Below are 26,656 nucleotides of genomic sequence, written 5' to 3' on the forward strand. Positions count from 1 at the left end.
TTACCTTTTTTCCCGATCCTTTGCATAAAAGAAATGATATTGGAATTATCACCTTCAATTATGATTCCTTTATATTTGAACATCCAATCCTTGATTACATCCTTCAAAGATTTGATTGCTAGAAGCTCCAAATTTGTAATATCCCAATGAGTACAATTTCTCCCAAAAGCATAAAGAAATATGCCTTTGCAATCTCTAAACACTCCAGCAATTCCAGCTATATAGTTCGGTAGATGTTGACCTCCATGTATAAATCAAAAGAGAAAGAAAAATAGAAATCCTGCAGAAATCCCGCTACTAGCTACAGGACTATTCTCTGTAAACGGCGCTGAACCAGTCCAGGTATCCCGCTGCGAGCACGTCCGTTCCCGGATATCCTGCGACTCGCCTCGATCAAGCCTCCCTCAGCGTCGTTAAATACCGAACGAAGCCAAGGCTCCCGTTCGCTGCTCCCACGACGCTCTTCCACGCTCGACTCCATTCCTCTCCTCCGACTTCTTCCTCTCTCGCTCTCTGCTGCTCCACGCGAGAGACCCAAGCAAGGTTCCGACTCCAACCTCACAACCGAACTCCTCCACTATGCCGAGTCGAGAGCCACTTCCGATCTCCCCTCTCTACCGCAAGATCCCGCACCCGATCCCTCTGCTTCTTCAGCCCGCCGAGAGAGAGAGAGAGAGAGAGAGAGAGAGAGAGAGAGAGAGAGAAAGAGAGAGAGAGAGGAGGGAGAGACCGACTTACCTCCTCCATTGTTGTCCGACTTCGCACCTTCTCCGACTTTCCCTTTCTACCGAATCGGAAGTCACAACATTCTGATCGGAAGTAATAACGGGAGATCGCTTGTGTGTAGGTAACTTTCTCCCTTTCGTGCCCTTCTTCCGCCAAATCCAGTGAAGCCGCCGAGCCATTTGGGGAGGAAATGGAGAGAGCAAATATAATTTTGATTAAAATTAATGTTGATTAATTTTAATCAAAATTAATAATAATTATTAGTTAATTTTAATTAGGTTTAATTAAAAAACGACTAGCCTTAATCGAAAGTTCTCTCTCGTGATCGGGAGGGGTAATTAACTATAGAGGCTTGCGCCTATAGGAAACCAGAACTCAGATCATAAAGTCCTCACCAAATGAGGGCGAAATCTCTGGGTAGTGTCTTATCTACAAACCCATCTGCCTTCCAAAATTTACCTCGGAACTTAGTTCGTTAAAACTCCCTCGCCGAATAAGAAAAGCGAGTGGAGGCCGAGGCCGAATTTTCGGAGCCCACAGTAAAAGAGAAGCATCCACATTGACTTTAAGCCATTCGGGTGGAGGGAGTTGCCAAGAATTGGACAGTCTACTCAACTGATTGACATTACAATATAGATTTGCTAACCAACCTTTCTTTAATGCTAATGACTCCATCCAAATCATACTTTCTTCAAAACTTTGAAAGTCAGGGATGGCAAAACCCCACTGATTTAGAAGGTTCATAACCTCTTTTAGTTTAATACATGAACAAACAACATGTTCCATGTCTTCTATTTCAATGCACCCTCTTGGACACATAGCATTCTCCCTTAACCTCCTATGTTGTAAGAATTTGAAAGTTGATATAGCTCTTTTGAACACTCTCCACCAGAACAGCTCCACCAGAGCATTTAACTTTATTTTTTTAAACTAATTCCCTTGTTGATATTCACTGTAATGCTGTAACTTAGCATTGTATGCCATTCCAGTTATAGACAAACCAGAATTTTTCTGAACGAGTTCCATAGCGCCTCCCTCACCATTTTGATCAATCTTTACCTGTAGAATGAGAGAAACCAATTCTATACCAAACATATTTAACAATTTTGGTACATTCCAGCATCCATCTTGAATTAGTTCTCTTACAAAAACAGCTACATCATCATGTGGAACAACAAAAGTAGGCCAACGATTAATGCATTTGTTCAAGATCCATGTATCTTTAAAAACATCTACATCTTCCCCATCAACCAATGTTCATCTAACAATTGGTTTTAACATTTTACAACCTTCCTTCAATAATTTCCAAGAAGATGAGCAATTTACTCTATTGTTACCTGTTTCCAATTTTACTCCATACTTAGCAGCCAACACTTCATGAAAAAGTGAATCTCTGTCTTGGAAGAACTTCCATGCCATTCTTTCTCTCAATGCAGCAGTTGTGGATACACAATAAAATAAACCTCTTCCTCCCTTGCTCACCGGTTTACACATATCCTCCCAACTAACAAAATGCAAACCCATTGATCCATCCGATTTACTCCATATAAAATTCCTGCAGAGTTTATCTAACTCATCCAAAATACGTTTTGATACCAGGGAATGTGAAGCATAGTAAGCCGGTAAAGTCAGTAAAATAGATTTTACTAAAGTTATTTTACCTGCTACAGAAAGAAATTTACTTCCGCAAATGCTAAGTAATTTCATAGTTTTATCAATGACAAACTGGAAGTCATCCGATGAAAGCCTTCTTAATGCCATCTTTAATCCCAAATAGTTGAACTCTTTCACAGTTTTGAATCCCATTATCCTTGCAATGGACTTCTTCTTTCTTCTACAAACATGATTCCCAAACAAAATGGCAGATTTGTTCAAATTAACACGTTATCATGTCCAATTGCAAAAGTTATATAAGATATCCTTCACCTTTTTCACTGCATTTTTGTTAGCTTCAGAAAACATTATCACATCATCAGCATACAATAAATGTGATATTCTCGGACCATTGGATTTTAATCTTAATTCCACAAGAGCTTTGAGCAAAAGCATTAGAGAGAAGTTGGGCACATAAAATGAAAAGAATAGGTGATAGTGGACATCCTTGCCTAAAGCCACTCTTGGCCTAAATCCAATTTGAGTTTCTTCCATTTATAATCAGAGAAAACTTCGGATCTTCTACACAATTCAAGACCAGCTTGGATATTTTAGGAGGGAAATTGAAATAACTCAATACATTTCTTAGAGCATTCCAAGACATGGAATCATAAGCTTGTTCCATGTCTACTTTGAACGAAACCAAACCTTTTGCTGCTTTGGAGAACCTGAGCTTGTAGAACACTTCATGAGCAACCAATACATGTTCTGATAAGCATCTTCCACGGATGAAAGCTGCTTGCTCTCTAGAAATAAGCTTTGGAATGACTTCAATCAGCCTATTTAATAAGACCCTAGCTGCCACTTTGTAAACCGAATTACAAAGACTAATAGGTCTATAATTAGAAGGCAAAAGAGGATTTAATGCCTTTGGAATTAGTATGATAAGAGTTTCCTTCCATTCTTCATTTAGAACTCCATTGCAAAAGAATTGATTCAGAGCTTTCCAGAAATCTTCTTTTATGATATTCCAATATGCTATAATGAAAGAGTATGTAATACCATCTTGGCTCGGTGAAATATCACCTCCCAAATGGTTCAGCACTTTCTCTACTTCTTCAATTGAAAACTCTTCCTCCAGCAAGCTCCTATCTGCATCATTTAAGCTTCTTACAACCGCTGGCCAGCCATGAAGATCACAATGTCTGTCTTCCCACTTATTTTCAAAATATTTGAAAAAAGTATCTTCAATCAAAGATTGATCTTCCACTACAACCCCATCTTCATTTTTAACTTTAATAATTTTGTTGGCATTCCTTCTTGCACTGGCATATGAATGAAAAAATTTTGAATTAGAATCTCCATCTACAAGCCACTTCACTTTGGCCCTTTGCTTCCACCAATCATTCAATCTAGCCATAATAGAATTCACCTCATTGACCTTACTTCTCAGGTTCCAGCTATCAAATTCCGAAAGGAATCCACATGTAGCTTCCTTATTTTGCAGCTCCAAGATTTCTTCCATGAGTTTCTCTTTTAATTTATTAAGGTCCTTAAGTTTGGCCTTGCTCCAATAGAATAGAGATTTCAAGGATTTCTGGAATTTTTTGTTCAGCACTTGAGCACTATCTCCTTGATACTTTTTCCTCCACTCCTTCACCACCGCAAACGAAGCTTTGTAAGAAACCCAACAATCTTCAAACTTGATATTATTCTTGATTTGAGGGAAAGAATCAAGTGTAGAAGAATTGGGTAATGGTCTGAGGCTATTCTAGACAAATGCCTTACTACCAACCTTTGAGAAGAGCACAAAGCATTGCAATTAATGAAGCACCTATCCAATCTTTCAAGAATTCTAGCTCCTCCACTTTTATTGTAACACCATGTGAATTTAGGACCAATAAATCCTATTTCATGAAAATCATTTTTCATCAAACAATCTTTCATATCCCTTGGACCTTGAGAAAAAATAAATCTTCTACCACCAATTTTGTCCTCCTTGGACAAAATGCAATTGATATCCCCACCTATAGTCATAGGGAAATCCTCTACATAATGCTTATCCAACATATCCCATAATTCCTTTCTCTTCTGAACTTCTGTGCTGCCATATACTGTAGCAATCCTCCACCGGCAATTGTTATACAATTTCAAATCTCCAATGACCACTTGAGAAGAATAGTCAATAATAGAAAAATCAGCAATTTTATACTTCCATAAAATCAACATCCCGCCAGACAATCCAGAAGAAGGAACATAAACAAATTCCCAATCATCACCAATCAAAAGATTAACTTCCATTCTATCAATGGAACTTAATTTGGTGTCAACCAACCCCAAGAAAAACACATTATGTAATTTTACAAATTCCCTAAGATATAGAGAAGCATTCTTCTTCCTTGCTCCTCTACAATTCCAAAAAGAAATGGAATACATTAAAAGTGATTAGGGGGATTCCTCCCCATAGTACCTTTCTCTTCAAGCTCCAATCTTCTTAATCTGGTAGAGGAACTAATAGGACCCAAATTCTTTAATTGTTTGGAAATCTTCTTCTTTGATGATTGAGAACCACTTTCTTTTCCTTCACCTTCTTTATTTGCAGGAACTTCTTCTCCAGGGAATTCTTTTTTATACTTCTTTTGAAAATAGCAGTTGCTAATTCTTCATTGCCCTTCACTATTTTTAACTCTTTGTCTTCTGCCTTTATGTCATTAATTTGGACAATCTCCCCTTCTTCTTCAAGATCCACAAGTACATTAAAACTGTTCCCATCATTTAGACTCCGGGAAATTTTAGTTATTAGAACTTCTGAAGCTGCAGAAATAGTTTTGTTTTGCTCACTGCTGATAGATTGCTGCTTATCTTTTGCCAGATGTACATCATTTTGCTTCTCCATGCTGCCATCCTTTTTATCTTTGTTCTTCACAGGAACAAAAATCCTTCTGTTGTCTGCTCGTTGAGGAGGCTTCCTCTGATTATTGTTGAAAAACTTCTTCTTTTCATAATTCACCAACAACCATGGCCCATACTCTTCTTTGTCCACTCCCTCACTAGTTAACCTTATTCTGAGAATTTCCAACCATACAACTTTCATTTGTTATTTCCAGATTTCCATTTCCAGTCACATCATTCTTCAACTTGTTCTCCATGATAGACTTGGCACAATTGCTTTTGACATGCCCAATCTTTCCGCAATCAAAGCATAAGCTAGAGATCCTCTCATACTCTATCTTTTGATAGAATTTATCTTTATCATCTCCAACCCATACTCCTGTTGGTAGTTTTGCATTCAGCTCAATACAAACACAAATTCTACCAAATTCTTTTCTTGACCATTGAAACATATTTCCGTCGATCAAGTTGCTGGAATTAAATTTCAGCAAGGTTCTTTTTGCTTCTATTTCTAAATCGTTTCTTATCATATCCTAAGGAAGAACAATAAGGATGCAATGCATTGAATACAAAAATAATTTTTCAGCAATAGATCATACTAGACTGTAAAACCCAAAAATGACGATCGTAGGTCGTCGCACGCATTTCAATGCGTCGTGATGAAACTTAAGTGAAAAATTCAAGGTTAACGGATTTCGACGAAAATAATTTTATAAAATTCTACACAAAATTTTGATTAATTTGATATATATAACCTATAGTAAATTTTGTGTATTTTGAGAGAGAAAAATTATGGAAGCCTCTAAATACCAAAACTATCCCTAATATGTATTAATGCTAAAATAGAATAAGTTAGGGCAAATAGGTCTTTTGGTTTTCCCTTTTCTCCTTAATATATCAACCAAACCCCCCTCCCCCTCTCTTTTCATTCATCCAAACTGAAACCGAGCGGAAGATAGGGCGGACGAGCGGACAGTAGAGGCTTCGACGGGGATAGCTCCAGCGAGGAAATTAGTGAAAATCGAAGAGTACGACGAGGGGACTCTTAAGGTATGATGTATTCGAAGCGAATCCCTCTCAATCTCAAGTTATTTGGAGACGAAATTTCTAGAGTTTTACAAAAATTTCATTTTCTTTCAAAACTTCTTTACGAAATCGATATGTAAGGATTAGGGAAATATTTTACCGATGAAAATGAAGTTTTTTGGAGAAATTTTGGAAAATAAAATTTAGGGCTTTTACCTAAAAATCAAATTTTCTTAAGCTTTACAAAAACGATTCATATGGATCTTAAGAATGTTTCTAAAGAAAACTTTTATGTTTTTATAAGAAATTTTATTTTTCTTAATTTTCCTAAATAATTAAATCCGAAAATTAAGATTAAATAATATGAATTTTATTAAACGTTGTTAAGGAATAATTAAGGATAAATGAAGGGTTTAGACAATTAGGAATTAGATTAAACCCTAAGGAAGATTGATTTGTGACATGACTTTTTATGTGATTATTTAGGTTGCGATCTTTAAGGTGAACGAGGTGTGTCAAAGCGTCACTTTGAGGAAATACTGTGCTTAGGTGTACTCATATTATTTTTAAAATTTTCATAGTTATGTTTTGTTCTTTTATTCAATGCAATTAGTTAGAACTTTCAAGTTATATGGTTTCCAAATTTTATTTCTGGCAAATAACATATTCAAGTATTTTATTTCATGATGTTAGTGAGCTTTCATACTATTCTTAGATTCAAGATTTTCATGTTTTAAACGGATGATTTTTTATTCACAATTGTTCTCATTACACATATGATTGACTGAAAATAAGTTATAAATTATAATATGAGAATGTACATGATGATGCGGAGTGCCCAAATGGTAAAGAGGCTTGAAAAAGCCAAATGGTAAAGGAGCTCGAAAGAGCTAAATGGTAAAGGAGGCTCGTTAGAGCCAATGATAAATGAATGACCAAATGATATGAAAATGTGTACCTGATCAGTACATAATTTATGGGCACCTCCAAGACGGGTGATATAATAGACATTATGCATAATATGGTTTATATATATTTTCTACGAAATATGAAAGTTGATGTTTGAGGAAAAACATTAAATGAAAGGTTTATGATTCAGGAAAGTTTATGAAAATGTTTCTTATAAGTAATGTTATGAATTTATGTAAGTTTGACTGTCGTTTAAAGTTTTATTATGAAATGATACTTTATTTTCGTTTTATACAAATTTTTATGAAAAATATAAATTACATGCTGAACGAGTAAGCTCACTTATACTTGTGGGAATCTTTTTCAGGAGAATCATCTGGAAAGTAATGGCAACGAGATGACAGTACACCTACCATCGTAGAGGACCTCAGGAAGAAAAGTTTTATGTTTTCTATTATGAGTTTGAGTTAGTGGTTTGTATATGAGAAGTCTGTTGGAGTTTATGTAAATATTGATGTTTATGTTTTGGTTATTGTGGTTTAGAAGAAACAAATTTTTAAAACTTTGGTGTAGATGTTTTTAGTAGCTCTTTCTTATTATGTGTTGAAGATATTCATGTTCTATTTAAAAAGAGTAAATGAAATTGTTTATGGTTTATTTATGTTTTCCCTACGACTATCTGCTCCCACCCCGTTAATTCGGGCTAGCCGGGTCGAGTCATAGACATAGACTAACTAATAGGATAACTAGGGTGGATTAGTGACAACTATTGGTCGAACTTAGAAGAAAAGATTTTTATTGGATCTTTAACATGATAAGATAAGCTCCAAAATAAGAATAACAAGCGTATAAAATAAGAAGCAATGGAAATGAAACGCTAATGTAAGAAGATCCTACATAAATCGAGATACCAAAAATGTTACTTATAATAACCAAAAGTTATCCTTTACAAACATTCCTTCGTTGTAGATTGAATCTTTCTTCTTTGAAAATCCTTCCAGTGCTATACTTACTACACTCTCAAGTAGTCCGTCACTTGGTACTAGAAAGCACACCAAGTGAAAGTGTTTAGAACACTCAAGAGTAATTTCATTCAATAATCATCATCCTTTTCATTCCAAACAATATTGTTTATCTAGCCTTTGAGCAACAACAAAGCCAAATGAAGAAAGAGAAAATGGTGCATATTTTTGGCCTGGAAAATGGAGAATTGATGGTGAGATGGTCATCAAGCATTCCTTGTGATTTAGAAGTCATTTGTGTGAGTTTTTATGCATAGCTTGTTAATTTAAGTTGACTTCAATGCTAATAATCAATACGCTTGAGAAAAGAACGAAGCAGTCAAAATGGTTAAAACATGGCTGTTTGTGCTAAGGAAATGGGTGGAATTATTAGGCCGGTTCAAACTAAAGTCCATAAACACCTAATAAGTGACTTTATGGTTTGGCCCATAGGAAGGACTAGCACACCAATCTTGAAGTTTTTAGACGAATCATATGATTATGGGATTGATCATCATTGCCCAAAGATTTTCTAAATTTCGTTCAGCCTGAAGTCAACTTCATCAAGGACTTCAATTTTCTCGAGCCTTATTTCTTCTTGTGTGAGTCCACATTGGATGGCAACATAGAGTGAAGGCAGCTAAAACTAAAGAGGGAATATAACCTTAGTTCCAAACACAAACGAATACAATGCCTTGTGCATTGCATTTTACACGTGGTCAAATAGACTTACAGAGCTTTTGTCAGTAGCATGGCCCATAACACAAGGTCCAAATATAAGCAGCCCAAAGAGGTCAAATGGCTAAAATACAAGTCTCCAAAAACCCAAAAAATGCAACCGTTCAAAATTATTAAAAAAAACATAAGAAATAAAATATGCCCAGACATATCTTAGTTACATAAAAACAAGACTGGTTAGCATGCATGCATAGTTACCAAAGGCAACAGTAATGACTAGTGTACAACATCATATCCTTTCTCATCAAGAAGGAAATCATAAAGAATGTTCTAAAAATTTCCGTTATTAAAGAGGAAGAATACTTAGATTTGAGGTTCATGATGGCAATTTATCCGTTGAGATCAAAATTCCCAAAAAGCTTCACCATTTTTTCCATGATAAAAGATAAACATCAGATAAAACACCTAACTACCGCAAATTGGAAGCTAAGTATTGAAAAAAAAAAAAAACTTGTGCCAAAACTACCATAAAGAAAGCTGAAATAAAAATAGTATTAAAAAGAAAACCTTGTGCCAAAACCTAGCATAAAGTAGGTGGAGAACAGAATGCTCAGCACCACCAACATAAATATCCACTGGGCCCCAGTATCTGAAAATGAAGCATTGTAAGAACTCCATAGAAGCGACAGAAGGATATGTTGTTATGCCTTAGAAGGATGGAATATGACATACCTTTCTTTAGACTTTTCAACCAACGCAGTTGAATTATTTGGATCCATAAACCTTAAATAGTACCTGTATGCAATATGGAAAAACCATTCTACAATATTTGCTGGACCACTCTTAGAATTTATGCAAATAGAAATCATTATGCAGGAAAGAAAGCGCTGCTAACAGCCATATTGAGGAAGAGAGAGAGAGAGAGAGAGAGAGAGAGAGAGAGAGAGAGAGAGATGGAGGGAAAGTAGAGAACAGAGGAGGTAAGGAAAATATGGCAGAACATGGATTTTTAAAGACAGAATCTACAAGAAAAAATAGAATTTTTATCAAACAGACAATCAATAAGAACGAAAAAAAATTCCAGGCAGTTGTCTATGTTACCTTAATTAAGAAACAAACATATTTTATGAATCCATTTCAACAGATTCAATTTTTATACTTTGAAAAATGAGCCAAAGAAAACTACATTTTTAGTTTGTTCCACTATCTTAATCTCTAGTTCATATGTGTTACAGATAAGTTTAGAGAAAATAATCAAATCACCCCCCAACTATTTATGAAGGGTCAAAATGATCCCGTATTATATAAAAGGGCCAATTTAATACCTAGACTATTTTAGAAGAGACCAAAATAGTTTAACAGTCCAAATTGGAGGATAAATTCATGGAAATCCCTATTGGATCAGCAGACAACTTATAAAGCATGCGTAACTTTTAGGGTATTTTGGGAATTTATTTATTTATTTTTGTTGTCACATTTATCCTAGCTGAGACGAAGAGGCGAGCATGAGACATGGAGTGGATGTAGCTTCCCCTCAGCAAGCAACGAGCAAGATTACCATGCATGGCCAAAGAAGGCGGGAGAGAGAAATGAAAAAGCTTCCTCTCTTGGGTGCCACAAGCTCGAGACTATCACCCACCATCCTCAAACTCGACAGAGCTTCACTAAGCAAAAGAAAAAAGAGGAGCAGACTAAGATTCCCACTTAGCAGCAATGTAACGATGAAGGGTAGTGAAGATCCCCCTTGCACAATTAATGACAAATCGGCGGTGGTTGCACGAAGAAGCGTATGACATTTAAAAAAAAATGTTAAACAAATTTATTATATAAAATCAACTCGCTTAGCAGCCTACATGATCACAATCCAATCCCGTTTTAACATCAGATTACCTATTGTCCATGAGAAAATAGGTAAGCAAAAAATTAAATTTACTATGAACATTCAAATAGAGATTTTAGCACTTTAAATGAAAGTAAATATTTTTATTTTTATCGGCGTATTAGTAAAACTGAAGTTAGAGAGACTTTAAAAAAAATGAAGTGTGAAAAAACTATTTGACCTGATGATATTCCAATAGAGGTGTGGGAATGCTTAGGAGATGAAGAAATTTCTTGGCTTACTAAACTTTTAATATTATTTTGAAGTCTAAAAAGATGCCAGATGTGGGAGAATGAGTTATTTGATTCTTATTTTTAAGAATAAAGGTGATGCACAAGATTGTGTAAATTGTAGAGAAATTAAGTTGATGTGCCATACTTTAAAATTTTGGAAGAGAGAGATGGAGCATAGGGTACGACGTGATACTAATGTTTCTCAAAATCAATTTGGATTCATACCGGGTAGATCTATTATAGAAGCTATTCATTTATTGAGAGGGTTGGTGGAGAAGTTTAGAGAGAATAAGGAGGATCTACATATGATATTTATTGATTTAGAGTAAGCATATTATAAAGTTCCAAGAGAAGTGCTATGGAGAGAGTTCTATAAAAGAAAAGGGTTAATAATGCTTATATTCAAGTCATTAGGGATATGTATGCATGAGCTATTACTCGTATTCAAACACAAGGTTCTTTGAACAAGTATTCCTATTTCAGTTGGATTACATCAAGAATCAGCCTTTAAGCCCTTATCTTTTTGCTTTAGTCATGGATGTTCTTACTAGATATTTGCAAGAGGATATTCCCTGGTGTATGCTTTTTGCTGATGATATTCTTCTTGTTGATAAGACTAGAGAGGAAGTTGAAGGTAAACTTGAATTATGAAGGTCAACCTTAGAGTCTAAAAGTTTTCGTTTGAGTAGATCTAAAACCAAATACATTGAGTGTAATTTTAGTAGTAATAAATCTAGTGGTGGGTTTGTGACGTTGAGCGATCAAGTCATTAATAAGTGTACTTATTTTCGGTAACTTGGGTCGAGTGTTCAGAGTGATGGTAATATATATGGGTATATCATTAGCAGAATTCAAGTTGGATGGTTGAAGTGGAGGAATGCTTCAGGTTTGTTGGGTAATAGAAAAGTATCACTCAAACTTAAGGGAAAATTTTATAAGATTGTGGTGAGACCTAGCAAAAAGTTGGTCATTAAAAGAGAAGCATAATATTAAGTTAAGTGTTGCTGTGATGAGTATGCTCAAGTGGATGAGTAGATTTACTTTTAGAGACAAGATGAGAAACGAGCATATCCGTGAAAACATTGGAGTAGCTCTAGTGACAAAAAAGATTGGAGAAAGTTGCCTTCTATGGTTTGGTTATGTAAAAAGGTAGCCTTCTGATTAGTTTGTTAGGAGAGTACATGTATTAGATTTGGCCTAGGTTAAGAAAGGTAGAGTTGGACCTAAAAAGACTTGGTTAGAAAATATTAGAAATAGCCTTTCTTTATTATATTTAAATGAGAATTTGACTTTTAACATGACACAATGGAGAAAAAGGATTCATGTAGCCAACCCCACATACTGGATAAAGAATTGATGTTGTTGTGTAAGAACATTCAAGAAGAAAAAATAAAATTTTAAAATACACCTATTTTTAACATAATTAACACCAATTTTTGTATCTTGGAAGGCGTGATCATTTTGGTCTCTTTAAAAGAATTAGACTAAATTAAAATTTTCCATAGTTTAGGACATTTTTGGTCATTCACAAATTGTTGGGACTATTTGATCAGTTTCTATATAATTTATTGTCAAAAACTAGACTTAGATTAAAAAATAAGTTGAACACCGCGGACAAATACTTCATAATCTGGCATCCAGCTGCTTCAATCCTATAGGCCTTCCAAAAGGATCAGATAAAGGGTCTACAGCTACCAACAAAAACAAAAAGGAAAACGTAACTGAAAATTAAACAATAATTGTTGCATGTAAATGAATTGGATGACATACCAACAAGATCCAGCCCATTGTGGCATTGTATTCGTTTCTCTCCTAGCAGGCCTGTGAGATATAGGATCGATTGTTTTTACCTGAATATAGGGTTTAATAATTATAAATATCTCATAATAGACTGTGATCATGATACCTTCTTACAATTAGCATACTATAAAATGGAACTACAACAAGAACTGCATTTTTAGGAATGTGAAGAGATTAAGAGATGTATTGGCAATTCTTTACACAAACCAATACGATCAATGAACAATACAATCAAAGAGCAGCTCTATACTCAATTTGATTACGGATACTTTGAATTCGCTTATGAAGCCCAAATAAAATGAAGTAGCTCACATATAGGTCTTTGTGATATTTTTGTTCGAAAACAAGTCCTTTATTGCTCAACAAGTAGCTTGGTGAGAGATACATAAAAAACACATTTACTGATTTCTTTATAGCTTAAAATCTTAAATATTGTTCACGCGCTAACGATTCTTAGCAAACAATCATTGCTTAGCTCAAACTAGATCAATTAGAGCTCAACCATTTAAGCATAGATGAAACAGATAGTTTGAATCAGATACAGCTTTAAAGAAACGTGGTGAAAGTTATGTTACATGATATAGGTTACTTGATCAGATTAAAATCATTTAAACTGCCTTTAGCTAAGCTCAATTAAGGCTTAGCTACTTTAAAGCACAAATATTCTAGGTTAAGTTTGAACTTGATAAAAATATATACAAGTGAGAATGTTGGATCCAACAGCATTTGCTGATAACACCCAACTTTACTAGTAAACTGGTGAGCTACTGAACTAGAACCGTGAGTAACTGGAGAGAAGAGGGAATGAAGGAACTAGGAATTAGGAAAAATCTATAGGAAACTGAAGAGAAATATGAATCTTAGACCAACATGAAATCAACTAAAATTAGCAAAAAAATCCAACAAAAGTTTGGCCAAAGGTCCTAAACTACTCCTCAACATTCCTTATTTATAGGATTTCGAGGGCTACAATAAAGACTACAAAAAAGAGAAAAAACTAAAATGCTATTCTGTATAACCCTATACAAACTACCCTAAACAGGTGTCATCGTCTGCTTGGATGAAAGAGAATGAGGTCAGAAGGCCCGGTGAGTGTCTCTGGGTGAGCTTAGTAGTGCCGAGTAAGATGGGGCAAGTCTGTGGGTGAGTGCTAAGATGAGGATGCATGCGACTAGTGGGATTGGTGATATTGCCAATGACTTGTATGAGAGATCTCGGGTTGCCTGAGGGGAGAGAGAGGCGAGTCAAATGTTATCATGAGAAAGGAAAGGCCTGGAGACCGCGACGATATGAACTGAGAGTCCGGCAAATAAGCAATTCCCTATAGCTAAATTTGGTGAACTTCTGTGAGAATGATTGCTCTGTGAGAGAGAATGTGGCTAAGAAGGTGATCCAGTTACGTGACAGGTGTTGAGTCTTTGGCTAAGTGAGGAATCCCTAATTTTACCCTAGGATGGGCGACTTCCTTTGCAGGGTCGAGCGAGTAATTTCTTTTGATTATGTCAAGCAAGTTCCTACCTTGGGCATCCCATGATGGTAGGTTCCTCAATTACCCGCAAGTTACCTACAAAGGTGAATATAAGTATATATTTAGTCCCGAATTCATTCGACCTTTTAATAGGCGAGTGACAAAAAGGACGAGTGAATGATAATAAATGCGATTACCAAATATTAACCAAAAAAGTAAATGCAAATTTCCTAGCATATTATCACTATAGCCTCAATCATCGGGTAGATTACATTTTAAAGATAAGACACCACCTTCTCCCTTGGTTCACTATAAATAAAGGCTTTATGTTGAAATTTTATTTCTCGAGCATCTTTGGAGGAAACATGTGAGTGCATACAAATGAGGGTTGAACCTAAGATGACCTGAGATTTTCTCTTCAAAGCGCTGCGGTGCTAGATTTGAGGGCACAACGACGCTGAGATCTCGGCTTAAAACATTTAATTCTGAATAGTGTCATATCCGTTGTTTGGAGTGCGACGCTACATAAATTTTTTTTTAAATATCAAAATCCACTAAAATTCCATTTTGGTGAAATCCCCCAAGGCAATGGCTTAGAGAGAGTGTGTTTCTAGTAAGAGAAAGTTAAGTTTGGACGACTTTGATCTTTTTCTACTGTCAGCCCAGTTCATAAAGTTTTTTTTATCGAGTTAAGTTACATTCTGCCTATCACAACTTTTAATAATAAGAAATTTTTGAGATTTTTCTAATTAAATCTATAATTTCAAAGTATAGAAATGAGGATAAAATTTCATCTGTTAAATTTTTACCATGTAATTTTTTAATGTTATAGATATGACTATGTGAATTATAGAGGAATTAAGTTGATGTACCATACTTTAAAACTTTGGGAGAGTTATGGATTATAGGTTATGATGTGATACTAATGTTTCTCAAAATCAAATTGGATTAATGCCTGTTAGGTCTATTATGGAAGCTATTCATTTTTTGAGAGGGTTGATGTTGAAGTTTAGAGAGAATAAAGAGGATCTACAAATGATAATTATTGATTAAGAGAAAGCATATAATACAGTTTCATGAGAAGTGCTTTGGAGAGTTCTAGAAAAGAAAGGGTTAATAATGTTTATATTCAAGTCATTATAAATACGTATGCAGGAGTTGTTACTTGTGTTCAAACACAAGGTGGTTTAACGAAGTATTTTCTTATTTTGGTTGGATTACATCAAGGATCAGCCTTAAGCCCTTATCTTTTGGCTTTAGACTTAGATGTTCTCACTAGACATTTGCAATAGGATGTACCTTGGTGTATACTTTTTGCTGATGATATTCTTCTTGTTGATAAGACTAGAGAGGGAGTTGAAGATAAACTCAAATTATGGAGGTCAACCTTAGAGTCTAAAGGTTTTCGTTTGAGTAGATCTAAAACCAAATATATTGAGTGTAATTCAGTAGAAGTAGATCTAGCGGGTGGTTTGTGACTTTGAGCGATCAAATCATTAATAAGTGCACTCGTTTTAGATATCTTGGGTCTATTGTTCAGAGTGGTGGTGGAATAGATGGGGATATCATTAGTAAAATTCAAGTTGGATGGTTGAAGTGGAGGAATGTTTCAGGTTTGTTATGTGATAGAAAACTATCACTCAAACTTAAGTGAAAATTTTATAAGATGGTGGTGAGATCAACAATACTTTATGGCGCTGAATGTTGGCCATTAAAAGAGAAGCATAATATAAAGTTAAATATTGTTGAGATGATGATGCTTAGGCAGATGAGTGGATTTACTCTTAAAGACAGGATACGAAACGAGCATATCCGTTAAATAGTTGGAGTAGCTCCACTGATAAATAATATTAAAGAGAGTCGCCTTAGATGGTTTGATCATTTAAAATGACGGCCTTTCGATGACCCGGAGAGTAGATTATTAGATTTGGCCTATGTTAAAAAAGGTAGAAGTAGACCTAAAAGACTTGTTTAGAAAATATTACAAAAGACCTTTCTTTATTAGATCTAAATGAGAATTTGACTCTCCAGGACACAATGGAGAAAAATGATTTATGTAACCGGCTCCAGATAGTGGGATAAAGGATTGATGTTATTGTTAGTGTATATATGACAATTTTATATATTTTACTATTTTCTTTAAAATTTTGACTGATTAATTGGAAAGTAATCAATTTTTAGCAAATTAAAAAATGATTCAGACCTCAGAAAATAATATTGTAGTATATTTAAGACTTTAAAATAGTAATATGCACAATTCCTGATAATTTGGTGAAATTTTAAAATCATGAATTTATGCTTAGTCGTTTAATCTATTAGCCACCAGTATATTTTTTGAATCCCTGCATTTTAATTATTTTCAATTCTTTTATTAAAATATAATAATATATGTGCTTATCTTGAGGTGTATGATTCTTAGGAGTTATGGATGCTAGAGGAAATTCTATTGTACTAAATGCATTAGGAGCTATAATGACTTATACTTTTAAATATCTAATGTGCTAAGCATTTGAGAGTTATAAGGGTCTGTTTTCTGATATGCTAGCACAAAGAGTCATAAGGGCCTAAATTATGTTTTTATTTTTTTGTTGGGAGGTATAAGGGCTTTAGAGAAATCTATTATTTTCTAGTTTGACACATGAAGCACTTGTTTAATTATATTTTATGTAATGCATATTTAATTTCAGTAATATGTTAGCATTATTGTTCAGAATAATATCTTGTTAATAACTTTTAATTCAGTTAAATGAATATTGGGCTAAGTATTAAAAATTTAAATCGGTGGATATAACCTGCTGAGTTGTCTTAGCTCACAACAATTTTGTATTTTGTTTCAGCTCAAGGAAAGGGTAAGGAGTTAGTTGAATAGTTGAGATGGTAGGTTTAGAAAGTCTAAGTATGTATAAGTATTTTTTTTCATTTTTTTATTTTATATAACCATGGCTATTCTCTATTTTTTTAGCTATAACCATGTAATGTATTGTAAATAATTTGTTGTTTATATTTCTTGATGATGAATAGAAAAGAAAATTTGTGGATAAGTATTTTATATTTCTTGAAAAAAATTATAGCTTTATTGTCTATTGATAATTAAAGAAAATTGAAAAGAGTTCTCCAAATTAAATTTTGGGCTAAATTTGTCATCATCCAACACAATATGACCCATTCTATATGTTAGTTATATTGAGTTAAATTGTGACAACCTCTTTTTTGTATCAAAGCAATGATTTGAAGAACTGATCGTGAACAAAACTATAGGAATTGATCTGTAGTCAAGTGAAATAGTTCTGCAAGTGTTGGATATTCATTTCTATTTATTTTCATGCGCATATTCTATTTCTGCAAAATCGTGTGTATTAAGTGTAAGCGTCTAATGGATTCACAAGACTTAAATGACTGATGGGCAGTGTTAGTTAGATCGTAGTAGTATAGGGTACTACTACTGCTGTTAGTTCTGATTCAATATCTCAGCTTTAGGTGATGAGGATATCGTCAGAGATTTCGACACATGTACCATCAGGAGACGCCGGAGATCGACGACCACGATCATAAGTTTTATTTTGAGTCATTTATGTAATAGTTTATTTGATTTTTATGTGTTTCCGTTTTTGCCCTTATGGGTATTTAGTCGCTATTGTAGCCCAAAGGTCATTTTAGTCTTTTGCTTTCTTTATCATTTTGAGGCCTATTTATATGGCCCTTTTCTTATGTAATAGTTAGTTTTTGATGAAATGAAATTTACTACTTGTGTTCTCTTTGTGAGTGCATCCCTCTCCCAAATCTCTTAGTGAGTTTTGGTAAGAGCTAGATATCTTTGTGAGTTCTAGACCCCCTCCAAGATCTCTAGAAGACTAGATCTCTTTGTGAGTTCTAGTTTTCGTGCTAGCTAATCTTGTGAAAATTCAACGAGAAGACATTTGAGGTTAGTAAATTCGTAGTCGTCAAATCCCCAGAAAATTCCATCTCTTTTTCCCCACTGCCCTTGCCGCCTCCTGCTCCAAGCAGCCCTAAGTCGCCGGCCACCCTGCCTCCATCTTCCGCCGGCCAGCTCAGCCGCCGACGGCAACCCTCCTGCAGGCCAGCCACTGGCCTCCCGCCGGCCAGCCCAGCAGCCCCCTCTCCCGCCGCCTCCTCCATCTTGAATTCCTATTGTTTGAATTTCAAACCCTTGATTAAACACTTTCCTAATTGGTTCCCCTTCATTATGTAAGCCCATTAATGAAATTAAAGCCAATTTCAAATTTCAAATTTGAATTCCCTCTCATTTCAAGTTTTGGGAAGTTACTTAAGCCACAATTAAATCTAAAATTAAAAAAATTCATATTTAATTCAATTACTTACTTAAACTTGGGCCCCACCTTCATAGCTCCTTAATCTCTCCACCTATCCTCATATGGCCGGCCCCCTTTATTGGCCTTCTCTCTCTTCCAAATGACATAATTACACCAATAAATCAGCCCAATTTCCTCCCCACACCCTGCCCACGCCCTGTCTGCGCCCTGCCCGCGCGCCAGGCGAAGCTGCCCGCGCCTGCCAGTACGTTACCGTGTGGCTTCCCACTCGCCCGGTGAAGCTACCCACGAGCCCGCTACTACTGCCCTCACGCGTCCGTGCCAACAACCGCCAGCGCGTCCTCGCCATCCCGCTCGCGTCCACGTCCGAGCCCGCCTTCCCGCGTCGGTTCAGGTCCGGGTTAGGATTTCCAACCTGTTTTCCTACTAGGGTCAGGTTAGGGTCGACCTGTTTGAACTCAGGTCAGTTCCGGATTCAACCCGGACCCGACCCGTGACCTGAAATTAACAACCCTACTCAGCTTGTTAGTCTGGTAGCACAATTTATGAGTGAAATCCAGAACAGGATTCTTTCCGTTAGGTTTGATGATGTGAACAAATACTTACATATGTTTTTGAAAATGAAGCCTCTAAGGTATGAGGGCGATATTGAGCTCAGAGTAGCAGAAGATTGGTTGGTGAGGATGGAGAAGACAATTGACGGTAAGTAATGTCCTCCTGAGAGGCTAGTAGGAAACACAGTAAACAAGAATTTGCTCGACTTAGTTTGAATTTCAGCACTTTGCAAGAACATATTTAAGAAGAATTTGAAAGAAATAATCATAAATAAATGTTTTAATTGATAATACTAGAAGAAAAAATACAAGATATAGTTGGATCTTCTAATGGAGAGGAAGATTCGGCTCTCCCAACTCTCTAAACACCGCTAGAGCCCAAACATGAACAAACAACACCAAAATCAGCAAAAACTAGAAATAAAAAACAAACCCTAGAAGAAATTCCCTCTTAAACAAACATTAATTACCCCTAATTACTAAACAACCCCCTATATTTGAAATTTTTCTCCTAAGTCCTCCCTTAATGTGCTAAGTATTTCAAAGTTATAAAGACCTATTTTTTAATATGCTAGCAAAAAGCATTATAAGATCCTGAATTCTATGTCAGTTTTTATTAGAAGATATAACGGGCAGAGAAATCTATTACTTTCTACTCTGACACAAAATACACATTTATTTCCATATTATACAAAGTTTATTTAATTTTAGTTCTGTAAGAATTACTCTAGTCAGTACAGTAGCTTGTTAATAACTATTTTTAATTCAGTTGAATGAATATTAGGTTAAGTATTATAAATTTAGATCGGTGGGTGTGACCTATTGAGCTATATTAGCTCACACTTATTATTGAGCTTGGCCTATCACCATCTAACATGATATGGTCCATTCTATCTTTGGGTTATAATGGGTTAGGTTATGACAGAAAGTTCTCGGTGCGAGGGAGCCTCAAATCTGTCTTTCTTCGAGCAAGTTACTAGGTTATCTACCGAGTTGGAAAGGAAGACTTTGAAGGAGTACGCACAGAGCCGGTTTACAGAGGGAATTGCTCCACGTAATCAGCTCATTGTATTCCCCTTAGATTTCTTAGATAAAAAGCTTTTGATTGATGATGTTTTATTATTAATAATAGTGTGCCAACTGCTAAAGAGATTAAGGAAGAAAAGCACAATGATGATAAAGAACTTTTGATTATGGCTAGTCGATGGGCTTTAAATTGTTAAGTTGCAGTAGCAAGTATTTTATTTTAGGACCGAGAAAATTTATTGCTTTGGGCATAGAGTGGATAGTGGGAGAATGATGATAAGACCAATAAAGATAATATGACTCAGTCACTATGGGTTGTCATGGACTTGTCTACTTAGTCAACGGAAGTAGTTGACCCAACTGATCAAGCAATCATTGTTAATAGCCTTAACTTGCTTTGACCAAGAGGACCTTATAGACCTAGAGTGGATGTTTGACTAAAAGAACAACTTTAAGTCGACCTTAACCAACAAAATGCTTCATATCCTATCAAGTGCACCCTATGATTCAGAACTCAAGTGGCTAAAACCATTGAACAATATCCGAACCATTGCCATGAATGTAATAAGCCATTGCAAATTAGTCAGTCTTTCAAACTTTTTTAGAATAAAACAACTTAATAAGCACTTTGGACTTCGAAATATATATAAGTGTATGAAATAAAGAAAAGCAAAGAATGTACTAAAAGGCTAGAATTCTACTCTCTTTTATATCTTAATTTTGGGTATTCAATTTCGTTGTTAAAATAAATCAAATAATGGAAATGATAATGCCAAAGTAAACCATGATAGTACATAGAATTTTATCCTCCAAAACATACCCAAGAAGTAGCTCTAGTCAAGGGTGGCTCCCCTGTGCCAGTAGGTGTAAAATCATCCAATTCAGGCAATGTCACAGGCAGCTCATTTTCTGGAAGAGGGACAATTTCGCCAGTATCATCCAAGAAAATAATCGGGAAAGGTTCACCCCAGTAGCGTTGTCTAGCAAAAAGCCAATCTCTGAGCTTATAATTCACCTGATCAAAAAGCATAGTCTAGTAAAGAATCCAAGTACAAAAATCGACAACAGTTTGTGTTCACAAAAAAATTAACTTCCAACCTAGGTTTATACATAAAACACCTTTTTCTTCCCATGACTAGAACTTTCAAGCCAATTAATGACTTTAGAAGCAGCTTCTTTGCATGACAACCCATTGATATCCAGATTAATCAATTGATTTGATGAGTTTATAGCAAAACCATCGCCAGTATATGGTTCATCAAGCACATGACTTGCTTCAAAGGGTTTCACGACCTTAATAATTGGAATCTGGTATTTCAACGCAAACTCGTGGTCACGAAAATCATGTGCTGGGACAGCCATTATTGCTCCAGTACCATAACTGTAAATTTCAGTTTAGAAAAGAACTTCTATTTAGGCCATTTTTGCAAAGCTTCAACATGTTAGAGAAAAAATCGAAGTAACAAAAAAGGGCATCCTAAAAATCACAACAACAAATATTAAATGGTAGATTAACAATATCAGATTAAAAAGTAGTAGAAACATGAGCAACCACAGTATAAATGAGCAAAAACAAAAATTATATGCTTTTAAGAACCACAGCAGATTTACGGTACTGCCTAATTATACATGTTCAGAATAGTGTTGCTCATTTGTAAAAGAGTTGTTCAGAAAAAATAAATTGTGTAAATAGAGGTTTTGTTTTGTGTGTGTGTGTGGGGGGGGGGGGGGGGGGGGGGGGGGGTGGTTTCATGCAAATTTATCACCATCATTGCATTATCCTTTAGCATCGAAATGTTGACGCAAAGCACCAACCAAACAAAATGACAAGCTACCCATCAAATTGAATTGGTCCATCCAATAAAGCTAAAGCAATAAATATAGAAGGTTAAATATGGGAATTCTGCTTCCCTCCTTTCATCTACTGTAGCAAAATGATCAGCTCCACCTCAAAAAACTTCATGACTTTATTTGGGGAAGAGAAAGCATTAGATTTATGTATATAATATATTGGAACTTCTAATCCATACTCAGGAATAATTGCATTAGGGAAAAAGTTACTTGATATGAAACTACATATGGAAGAAAGACGAATAGCAAAATGGGTTGAGTGACTGCTCAAATACTTCTACAAGACAAAGATGCTAAACAGTATTGTTAAAAGTGAAAAGAAATATGCACTGTAAGTGGTGGAAAGAGGAGCGGTAAGGTTATGCATCACTCTGCAAAGAAGTGGGATGACACCATAAATCTCAATCTAAGCGGAAAACAAATGCTTTTCATAGATTAATGTAGAGCACATGACGCATGCACGTCCTGGTCAAATAAAATCCAGTTTAACAATTGGTTACTATCATATGTTGCTTACCACATCGCATACCTATTTATTTCTTACTAGTTGGTCATTATTTTCTTGTTAATATTCGAAAAAAAAAAATGCTACAAAGAATTTGATGCATCTTAGAAGCAAAAAAAGCAAAATAGTGAAGAAGAAATATAGAAACATAAATATAGAGGATGATTTTTTATTACTCCAACCATCGATTAAAAAGGCGTTCGAGGCGGACGCCTCGAGGCGCGCCTCGAATCGAGGTGGAGGTCGGGCGAACTGAGGCTTAAGCCTCGAACGCTCGGGCGAGGCTTACGCCTTTTTCCACGGAGGCGTACACCTCACCGCGTGAGGCGTCGAGGCGCATCGAGGCAGCGCCTCGAAAGTGAGAAAGTTACTTTCACAGTCAGCGAGCTCCTGTTGTTTCTTCCGATCAAAATGTTGTAGCTTACGATCCGACAGGAAAGGGAAAGTCGTCGAAGGAGCAAAGTCGAACAGCCACGAAGGAGCTAAAGAAGCGACGCGTGCAATCTCTACACCTCCTGTGAAGCAACGAAGCCGAACAGCAAGGACGAAAAGAGAAGATGAAAGGCAAACCGTAGACGCAACTAAGTTATTATTGATTAACTTAGTTAATATAATTTAAAATATTAATAATTAAACAAATTAATTAAATAATTAATAATATCATTAGTGCATGAATTAATTATCTATTTTAACTTAACTGGATAATTAGTATTATAATTATTAATTAAATTTTAATATAATTAGCCTAATTAATATAAATTACATTTAAATTACACGGTATGCTCGGTACTGAGCGGTACATGCTCGGTACTGAGCGGTACATGCTCGGTACTGAGCGGTACATGCTCGGTACGCTCGGTATTGAGCATATACAACAAGCGTCTTATCCTGATAGTGGACGAATGGGAACTATCTCCTGATCATTTGTTTCAACAACAAAATCTCCTTCATGTGGAACCACTTAGCACATGATCAAGTTCTATATCATTCATTATCTACTCATGCTTCACTCTAGAGAATATGTCATCTTTCAATAGTTAAACATCTTTGCCAATGTCTTCACTTTTTACCAGATCTAATCTTGTGCTTCTATTTGACTTCCACGCTTTGACTTTTCTTATTTCATCATCCACATTAGTACCAGAAATAACTTCTCCTTTCTCTTGAAGTCCTTCAGTATCGGTTGTTGGTTTCTGTAGCTCCTTAACCTTTGCACGCAACATTTTTAGCTCCAAGACTTTGGTTGATACTCTTAGACTTCATGAGCAATGATGCTTGCCTCGTACTTGACTGAATTTTTTAGGTTGTTTTCACTTGTTGTTCAGAATATGAAGATTTATCAATGAAAGGATGTGTTCCTCCAGAGACGCAATCTCATTTTTCAAAGAAGCAAAAAGGGGAGCATATGCATTCATTTCTGCCTTCAACTCCTTATTTTATTTTCCAAACAATTCAACTTTTTATTTTAAATCTTCTTCTTGAACTTTTTCACAAGCAATTTCTTCAACTAGAAACTTAATTTGCACAATAAAAGTTTTCCCAAGGCCCTTATGTATCTGCATCAACTCAAAGAACTTCTCCTTAAATATCAATTCCATGAATGATGAATGTGAAGGTCATGTAGGAATTATGCAGCTTCTTCTTTGTTGGATCTGCATTTTCAATTGATACTTGGAGTTCAGATGCCAAGTTGGTTTCCCAGGTTCTATGTGCTTCCACTCCATGCAATTCATAAATTTCACTTCCAACATTTGATTAGGTTTTTGACTTTTCGAAAGCACAATATGTCATAATCATTGAAAAAATTCTCTTCTTCAAATGATGAAAAGCATTTCTTCCCTAATCTGTTCCTAACCAACTTGGTCTTGTTGATCACCTACATACAACCATCAGGAGCTAGAAGCAGTTCTGAGTTTTGGATGCCTTGAAACTTGCATGAACTAGACAACACCAAAAGTTTCTCGCCCGTCTCTGCTGGATTTTATTTTTAAAAAATATTGTGGGTTCAGCACTCCTTAAGATGCATGTTTTTAGCTTCAAGAGCTCTCATGCTTTCATTAATCACTCTGATCTCCTGGCCCAGATCATTTGTGTTCCTATAAAAATAGTTCACATCAATAATTAACCACTACAAGTCAAAAGATTTTTCAATAATGCAACTCCTAAAAATTAATGAGAGGAGCTCCTGAGCAATAGCTTCTTTAAGGATATCATTATTTTCTTCTTCACATGCTTCATTTTACTCGCTTAAATCATACAATTTCTTTAACAACGATTCATTTTCCTTGAGCAACTTCGAGATCTCACTATGAGATAAAAGACGAGCTTCTTGTAAATCCAATAATCTGCAACACATTCTCTCGAATACAACATGTAGCATTTCTCGCGCTGCTTGTCAACATTAATATCCTTCTGCAACTGCTTATTTATCTCCATTCGTGATTTTTTCTTTCGAAGTTCAAAATTTCTTGATTTCTCAAAACATATTCTTGCTCAAGCTCTTTTTTTGTGCTCTAAGATCCACCATTATTAGTTCACATTGCTTTAAAAGCGTGAAAGAAGATGATTTCTCAAGTTGAAAATGATGGATTTCACTCTTGGTAACTAGAACAATAGCATGTGGCTCTGCAATTTTATTTGAAATAATTTGCAACATATCATCATAACAGTCATTTGAACTCTACAGTCTTTGTCATCGTATGACTCACAAATCTTCTTAGTGTCGTATGTTGAATCCCTTACAAAAGTTTCACATTACAGTTCAATAGTGTAATTAGCTTCCTCTCTTGAGTGGCCCATTCCAGTTTGAGTTCAAAAAAAAAAAATTGCATGCTTCAATTTCCCCATGTACTTTTCGCAATTTTTTGAGAGAAACAGATTCTTTCAACAACTCAACCAAAAATTGCTTTAGGATGAAACTATCAATCTCAATGTTTACTACTTTAAAATGCTCCTCCTCAAGCTCCTGTTTTGAAACTTAAATTTGTTTTTTCAGAACTTAAATTTGATTACTCGAAATAATCATTTGAATACCGAAGATATTGATATCCTTTTCATCCTCTAGTTTTCCTTGTCGGAATGGACAATGCAGTTCTTCCATATCATGATTTACTAGATCCTTCTCGTTTATAATGTCATTGTTGCCTTCTTAGACCACAAACCAATTTTCCAATCTTTGAAGACGCAAAGCAACTCTTTCCACTTGAATTTCATCTAAGACCACCGCCCCAATAGCATCTTCCACCTTCATTGTAGCAGTTGTCATCATTCCTCTATATTTCCCCTGTGTATCAGGGTGGAATCCCACCTTTCTTCCACCTTCCTTGCATGAACCGATCCCTATGGCTCAGCTTGACCCCCTCCATCTCCGGTCGCTCACTCTCATTGACCGAAATGCCTCCCATAGTGGCCGGCCACCTCACCACCTCCACCATAAAATTTCCTCTTTGTTTTCCCCCCATTCAAAAACCCATATCCGCCACTTATTGGAGGGAGCCCTAGGAGGTGGCTCTCGATGATAGAAACTCTCCTTGTCAAACTCTTCCCGTCTGATCTCCTTTCCCTTAGATTCAACCAAGGGAAGTCCGATCAAATATTAGTTATGGCTTCCAGTAGAGTTTTGTATTACATCTCCATGAGTTTCCTTATCATCTCCTCTAACCGTCCAAATCAGCTATTCATTCGATTCTCCATGGCTAAAAACCTTCCTTCAATGGTTAAGAACTTCTCCATCTGAGATTTGATGGGCTCTACTTTGCTTTTAAACGCATCCAACATCTTTACTGTCATCTCTCTATAACCAAGTTTTGATACCAATTTGATGCATCTTAGAAGCAAAAACAACAAAATAGAGAAGAAAAAATGCAGAACACAAATATAGGGGATGATATTTTATTACTCCTTCAACTAATAACGAAAGATAGTAGGGAAGCTTGAATATCTATTTAAAACTAAAAATCAAGTGAATAAAATAGTTATCAAGGTTATATAAAATAGATTCAATAAACCTTCCTAGAACATAATCGGCTATCCATATTGGAATGAGAGCACCAGTGGCAGGATTCTTGGCGTATGAACCGCTAAATACACCTGTTTTTTTCTTTTGCAGCTCAGTTCTCTCGAGTTCACTTTTTCTAGCAGCCAATTCACTGTATTTTTCTACCTGCATTTTATTTTGACCCGTTAGTCACTGATGCTATTGAAATAAATTGCTAAGCATGAGT

At 35.6% G+C, this 26,656-nt stretch overlaps 1 protein-coding gene across 7 annotated transcripts in view; it reads right to left on the reverse strand.

The window, feature by feature from the left end:
• LOC110094682 (leucine--tRNA ligase, chloroplastic/mitochondrial) overlaps positions 1-26,656 on the reverse strand; it is a 79,568-nt gene that overhangs the window by 17,784 nt on the left and 35,128 nt on the right. For all 7 annotated transcript variants that reach the window (XR_003701663.1, XM_028697445.1, XM_020819969.2 and 4 more), the window contains 6 exons: positions 26,441-26,595; positions 21,197-21,458; positions 20,898-21,092; positions 12,708-12,787; positions 9,558-9,620; positions 9,393-9,474 (listed from right to left, as the gene is read on the reverse strand). Coding sequence is in view for 6 of the 7 variants with exons in the window: in XM_028697445.1 (XP_028553278.1) it covers positions 9,393-9,474; positions 9,558-9,620; positions 12,708-12,787; positions 20,898-21,092; positions 21,197-21,458; positions 26,441-26,595 (837 nt within the window). In the remaining variant the exon portion in view is untranslated. The remainder of the gene's footprint in view (positions 1-9,392; positions 9,475-9,557; positions 9,621-12,707; positions 12,788-20,897; positions 21,093-21,196; positions 21,459-26,440; positions 26,596-26,656) is intronic.

The sequence above is a fragment of the Dendrobium catenatum genome, unplaced genomic scaffold (genome assembly GCF_001605985.2).
Source record: "Dendrobium catenatum unplaced genomic scaffold, ASM160598v2 fragScaff_scaffold_932, whole genome shotgun sequence".
NCBI classification, from domain to species: Eukaryota; Viridiplantae; Streptophyta; class Magnoliopsida; order Asparagales; family Orchidaceae; genus Dendrobium; species Dendrobium catenatum.